This window comes from Galeopterus variegatus, unplaced genomic scaffold, assembly GCF_000696425.1.
Source record: "Galeopterus variegatus unplaced genomic scaffold, G_variegatus-3.0.2 Scaffold23, whole genome shotgun sequence".
Classification (NCBI taxonomy): domain Eukaryota; kingdom Metazoa; phylum Chordata; class Mammalia; order Dermoptera; family Cynocephalidae; genus Galeopterus; species Galeopterus variegatus.
In genome coordinates, this window is record NW_007726134.1 from 1,568,761 (window position 1) to 1,576,166 (window position 7,406).

The 7,406-nt window shown below is 36.6% G+C and overlaps 1 protein-coding gene across 1 annotated transcript in view; it reads right to left on the bottom strand.

The window, feature by feature from the left end:
• Positions 1-378: 378 nt before the first annotated feature.
• Positions 379-7,406, bottom strand: part of NDUFAF6 (NADH dehydrogenase (ubiquinone) complex I, assembly factor 6) — a gene marked incomplete at its 5' end in the record, with an annotated part of 26,572 nt that continues 19,544 nt past the window's right edge. Inside the window, 2 exons of the mRNA XM_008568393.1 lie at positions 379-528; positions 4,866-4,922. Of these exons, the coding sequence (XP_008566615.1) occupies positions 400-528; positions 4,866-4,922 (186 nt within the window). The remainder of the gene's footprint in view (positions 529-4,865; positions 4,923-7,406) is intronic.

Genomic DNA, 7,406 nt, shown 5'->3' on the forward strand with positions numbered 1-7,406 from the left:
TAATTGGAGTCCCCTCCCTTTTCCCTTCATAAGGGAGGATGACATTCCCTCTCCCTGCCCTCTGGCTGGAGCAGGGCCAGCAGCCTAAGCACAGCTTAGGCTCCTTTCTGAAGCTCCTTTCTGAAGCTCCAACTTCCCAGAGGCCGCACGGCAGACACTGTCCAGCTGGTGGTGCCAATGGCAGTGGCTGTGGCAGAATCTCAGCAGTGTCCTGGCACCCTAGTCCAATGGCAACTTCACATCAATTCAGTGGGCTACCTGACATCCATCCAATAAATTCATTTTCTCCTTAAGTAAACGGAGTTAGTTTCTGTCATTTTTAAACAAGAACCTTAACTAGTACACTTTTGTAAAACTAATAAACTAAAAGAAAATTAATACAAGTGCCATGAAATTATTTTAATATCTTTTTCTCCATGACCGAATATACAGAGATAATGGAAGTAATGCATTCTTCTGCTGTAAAGATGGGTGGAATATATCAAAATCCACTCGTTGAATTTTCTTTAAATAGTCCTCTAAAGAAACCTGGAAAAAGAGAAACAGTTGTCACTAGATCATAAAATGATCATCTTTAAAAGAAACTAAAGAAAATATTAAAGCTATTTTGGTTTTCCTGAGACGGTCTTCTACATAACAAAAATGTAAATGAGAATTTAATAAGGAAGAGAAAAATAAATATATCTCTAAAGAAGTTTCTGTTAGGCCAGTAAAAGATTATTACAGATCTAGAACTAGAAATATCAAGCCTCTTCTGTTCATAATATATAATGTTCTAGTCAAAATGTAAAAGATTAGAGAAATTGTGTTTGCCTGGTCTTATCACTAGATTCTCTGGAACACGAAAAGGATGTTTCAATCAGGGAAAATGAGACACGCCCCCAACTTCCACCCTCCCCAAAACAGTGTGCCATGAGAGGGACCTCAAGTTGTCTTTTTAAAAAATTACTTTGTTTTGTGGAAAAAGTTTAATGGGTCTCCATGTTCTTGCTGGAAAACATGATTTTCAACCTGGAAGAATAATCACAGGTCCCTGTAAATGTCACCCCATCCTTCCCCTACCACATAAAACTTAAAGTTTTCACCAGGATAAGAGCAGGATGATATGCAGTACTCTTTATTTTGGGGTACTCAGGTTTTTTTTATTAATTTATAAATATTTATTTTACTTTAACAATCTTTTTATTAAACAGGGAACTCAGTTTTGCGCTTCACAATTCTAAAAGGCACCACTCCGTTCTCAGTCCATGTGCACAGCGCCCCCTAGAGTTCTGCAGCACAGAACCTGGGTAACCCACACAGGGATTATGCCTACAGATTCTTTAGAATATTATACATGAGAAGAAAGAAAACAAGAAGTATTCTATTTTCTTACAGACTTTTTCCTATGCATTAATAAACATGAGTGAGCATACAAACAAATTCAGTATCTACTTTTTAAAACCCTAAACTTATATATATACAACAGGAGATATGTGCATGAATGTGTACAATGCCATGTTTTATGAGTATTTGTAAACAACTTGGAAATAACCTAGGAATTCTTTGACCAAAAAAAAGATAAATTGTTCATACAATATTATATTGCAGTGAAATGAATGTACTATAGCTAGATGCAATAACATGCACAGATCTTAGAAACTAAGAGTGTGTTTTAGAAGACATAAACAGAAAATGATCATTTTTATAAAGCTTAAAAACAAAACTAGGGCTGGCCAGTTAGCTCAGCTGGTTAGAGCACAGTGTTACAACACCAAGGTCAAGGGTTCAAATCCCTGTACTGGCCAGCCACCAAAAAACAAAAAGAAGAATAAAACTAAACAACATGTTGTTTAGGAATACATAAAATGAGGATAGCTTTTTGGAATAAAAGCAAGGGAACAACAAACACAAAACTTAGGATAGCTACCTGGGAGAGGAAGGCAGAGGCATGGGGATGAGATGGGGAAAACATTATGAACACAATTTAATGGTGACCTTTTAGTCCCTGGATTGAGTAGTGAGTTCATGGGTATTTATTATGTTACATTTTGTAATACATATATGTATATATAGATATATCATACTCATTTGTATATGGCAAAAATTTTAAACGTTAAAAAAGAATAAAAGAAAAAAACTTTGAAAATATTTTAGTGTATACTTCTTTCATGTTCTCCGCTTCTTTTTTTTGCAAAAAGGAGCTTGTACTATTCATATTCTGTAACTTGCTTTTTTTATCACCTAATATATTGTGATCAACTTTCCATCTCTAAGAATTCTATTACACTAATTTTAATATCTTTTATTATTGAATTATAAGGAACAGTTTATGAAGATACAGTCACATGACAGATTATATAGCAATTATTATATTTGTAAACATATTTAATAATGTGATAAAATGATCAATAAACAGAACACTGACATATAAAGTGTGATTTCAACTATACACAAAAAACCATTTAAAAAAGAACATAATGAATAATGGTTATCTCTGGGTGCTGGAATTGTAGGTGGTGGTTATTTTCTTCTAATTCTCTTTTTTATATTGTCTGAATCTTTATTATGAGGAAGTATTACTTTTACAATTAGGAGAAAATTCCATGAAAATACAGATGAAATATGATCTCAAAATTAAACATAGCCCAACTGGACATTTACAAATTAGGGTTTGGTTCAAAGGAAAGTTTGATTAATGGTAAATAAATTGTTCTAGGTAACAAATTCATTATAAAATTCTCAAAGACATTACACTTTCTGAATATGTCTTCTTAAAACCTCATCTATGTAGAACATATTAGAATAGTCATTTTCAAATAGTTTTTAAAATACAAAACCTTCTCTTTGTTCAAAATAATTAACAGACGCCCCACATATAAAATAAATAAGAAGAGGTCTATGACAGAAGTAGTCCCTCAGGAATTGCCATGTTGTCCCTCCAGTTTCTCTTGACACAGGATGGCAACTGAGAGCTGGAACCCAGCCCCAGAGCTTCTGATTCAGTAAGTCTGCAGTGGGGCCCAAGATCTGCACTTCTAACAAGTTCTCAGGTTGAGGTGAATGTTGCTGGTCCGGGGACCACACTTTGAGAACGACTGGTCTAAGAAAGTGGTTCTTAGGCCTAGCTGCACTTTACAATTACTGGGGGAGCTTTTAGAAAGTATCAATGCCTGGGTCCAATCACCCAGATATTATGATTTAATTGCTGTGGTGGGAGGAGGGGGGAGGGTTGTCCAAGCATGATTTGTTTTGTTTTAAGTTCCCCAAGTGATTCTAAGAAGCAGCCAGGGTTGAACACAACCTTTTTCACAGAAGTGAGTAAAACAAAGTCCTTAACTTTTATGGAGGTTACTTAGTATGTTAAACAGCTGATAGTAAGGGGAGGGTTGTCCATGCATGATTTGTTTTGTTTTAAGTTCCCCAAGTGATTCTAACAAGCAGCCAGGGTTGAACACAACCTTTTTCACAGAATTGAGTAAAACAAAGTCCTTAACTTTTATGGAGGTTACTTAGTATGTTAAACAGCTGATAGTACATCCAAGAAATAAATAACCATTAAAAAAGGGTGATATAGACAATATGTGTTGACATACACAAAAAATACACATGATTATATGCACATAAAAGGTCCAGAAAGATACATTATCTCTGCATAGGGTGCAACTGTGAGGGTTCTAAATTTCTTCTTCTGCATTCTCTTACATCATGTGAACATTTAAAATATTAATGTATTACTTTTTTTTTTCAGGGGGAGGGAGGGGCAGCTGGCCAGCACAGAGATCTGAACCCTTGACCTTGGTGTTATCAGCACCATACTCTCCCAAGTGAGCTAACTGGCCAGCCTGAATGCATTGCTTTTATAGTAAGCAAACCCAATAAAGAGACCAAATGATTTCAAACACACAGACCTGAAATCTAGACTAGAAAATGTGAAGGGAGAGACACAAACCTTTTTAGAGAAAAGAGGGAGAAGATATGTTTGGTGTTATAGATAACACATGAGATTACAATTTTCAGAGATTACAAATCTTTGAACCTTGATTTCCATCTATACAATGAAGTTAATCATACCTAGGTTTATTCCTAGGAAGACTAGGAATAATGTATGGAATGGCCTAGATCAGAGCCTGTCCTACAGTAGGTGCTGAGTAATTAGTAGCAATTATCATTTCTCTATATATTTTAGAACAATGGTTCCTGGATCCAGCTACACTTTAGAATCACCTGGGGAACTTTTTAAAATCACAGATTTGCATGGTGCTGATAACCAAGGTCCAGGGTTCAATCAGCATAGTGTTGATAAAAATCATAAATTCTCCTAGGAACTGGCCCCTCCTCAATCCCAAGAGTCTTATTTAATAGGAAGACCCCAGAAACATATATTTTTTAAAAGTTTTCCAGGTTATTCCAATGCAGCTAGCTCAGCACTGATCTGTGAACCACTATTCAGGAAACAGTGCTACAATATAGTCAGGTCACTATGGAGAAAAAAATTAATAGAATAAAAAGTAATACTTATGCAGCTATAAATAGCCTAACAATCCTACAAGGTAGTTTCTCCTATTATTCCCATTTTAAATCCAAGTAAACTGAGGAACATATTGGTTAAGGAATTTAAAGTCCCATGGCTAGTAAGATTCAAACCAATTCAGTCTGGCTGCAGAGTCCCTGCTAACTACTCAGCTCACTTGCCTGGGGGAAATACAGGAATGACCATCACTAAAAGCATCATATAACTAATAAAGTCCACCATAAGGGAGGGAAACAAACAAACAAACAAAAAGATTCCAAACTAAAAAACTGTATTGCAAACTTTATAAAAATAAAAATATCATACACATCTGCTTCACTAATTATACAGCCTTCTCTGTTAATCTACTTACTGTTGGAAGAAAAGCAGGAAATGCTTTCACAGGAACACTTTTGTGAAAGGACCTAGCCTAAAAAGGAAGAAGAAAGGAAACTGGTTTAAAATATTTCTGCAAATAAACATTCTCCCTCTGAAAGTGAACACAAAGCAACACTGGCAGTTTAACAACATGACTAGGACCTCTCTCAAAATCAAAATGTAGCTCATCTCCTGCCGATTAAGATTAGTTTCCTAAGCCTAAAGGACTCAGGAAAAAGTAACTACTATATTAAAAATTCCATTCTTTCTTATGGATTGGCTTTGGCATTTTCCAATTACCTTACAGCATAACAACTTTGACCCTTTAGCTCTGTGGTAAAGGGTAAAGGAAGAAATACTTGCGTTAACAAGTCCCAGCACCTCCCCAGCTTAGACTGACATTATCTCCTCTTTAGATGAATATAAGATCCTCCTAAGTGATCTTGTTTCTGTGCTTCCCCAACTTTTAATTCTTTCCATACAGCCAGCCAAATTAATGTCCTTACATCATTATTTCATTTTTACTTTCTTTAACTTAACTCCCTAGTAGATCAAATCTCAACTACTCATCTTGGAATTCAAAGGCCTCCACATCTTGACTCTAATCTCATCTATCCAACCTAACTCCCTCCTTCTGAGCTATGCACAGCTGGTCCACTCAGGCTATTTACCCAGCCCACTCTTGTCTCTGTCTTTATTTATATTGTCCCTTTACAGCAAGAAAAGCAGATACTCACTGCCTTTACTTCCTGATTCCCTTCTTAATCCACCACACTCTGGTTTTATCTCCAACCATCTACTAAAATTGCTCTGAGATCATCCATGATTTACTAATCACCACAGCCATCTCTTCTCTTCAATCTCTCTGTGGCATGCAAAACTTTGATATTCTCCTTTCTTGAAATTTTCTCCTCCCTTGGTTTTCAAGATGTTGACTCTCAATTCTCCTGCTTCTTTGACCATTCTTTCCCTCTCCTTCCTAAAAAATGGCCCTTTTGCCTTCTACCTAATAAACGGAGGTGGGAATCAAGGTTTTGCCCTTGGTCCTCTTGTCTAGATGTATGTTCTCCTTGAGTAATACCACCCAAACTTAGACTTTTAACCATAAGCCTTTTATACGGATGATTCTCAAATCTATTATCTCTAGTCTTGCCCTCCTTTGAAAGTCACAATCCTGCATTCAGTAGCCCATCTCCCTAAATGTCCTTTAATTCCCTCAAATTCAATTATGTCCAGCAGCTAGTCCAAAGTCTAATGATCAGAACCATGCATACCACTGTATCTCTGAAAGGCAACATCACCATCTACACTTGAACTCTCTGTGCAGCTTTCAACTTTCCCTCTTCCCAGTCTTGCCACAATCCAATCAGTTATCAAGTCTAGTTGACTCTACTAAGTTGTGTACACATACATACACTTTCACACACACACATAAACATCTACCCTCTCTAAATAAGACATTCTTCCTCCTTTTTCTAAACAAGTTTCCTAACTGATTTCCCAACCCCAAGCCCTCATCTCAAACACTGCTACCAGAGTGTAACACTAATATAACTGCTATACTTGATGCTGCATTCACACACACACATAAACATCTACCCTCTCTAAATAAGACATTCTTCCTCCTTTTTCTAAAGAAGTTTCCTAACTGATTTCCCAACCCCAAACCCTCATCTCAAACACTGCTACCAGAGTGTAACACTAATATAACTGCTATACTTGATGCTGCTGCTGATGATGAAAACTAACTTATATTTCACTTACTATATGCCAGGCACTATTGTAAACTCTTTATATATGTTAACTCATTTATCTAAATAACGCTTTGAGCTAGGTGCTAAAATGATCCTTTTTTAAAGATGAGAAAACTGAGGCACAGAGAGGTTACGATCACCTGATGAGTAAACGGCAGAGCTAGGATCAGGCTTCTGGTTCCAGAGTCTGCACTCTCATTCACCATGCTCTACTGACTTTCAAAACTCTCTAAAGCTCCATAATCTTTCTTCAGTCCACCACTCCAAACCTATTTTCCACGAGTATTTCACATAACCTATAAACCAGTAGTTTTCAAACCTGGTTGTTTAAAATAATTTGGAAATTTTAATTCCTGGCTCCAACGCAGGTTTACTGTATCAATCTCCAGATAGTGAGGCCTGGAGATTTGTTTCTCTCAGGTGCCTTACATCCATCAACTGGTAATACTCAGGTCCCCAAACAAGTCCAGGGCTTTTCTGCCTTGGTGATTCTACAGTCTTCTCAGACCTCACTCCAAACTCTGCTAGCCTTAAGTAATTTCTCATCTGAACTTCCATGTATTTTATCTATACCTCTGTCACACCAGAGAACTGTATTAAATTCTTGAAGAAATTCAAAAGATCCTTAAAATAGAGTCTTTGGTCTCAAAGAACTTACAATCTGATTATTAATTTATTTAATAAATAAATGTGGGTGCCTATAATGTACCAGGCACTTCAGATGCTGAAGAATACAGCACAAAACCAAACAAAGTCCCTTACATCCCATGGAGGGGGGAGGC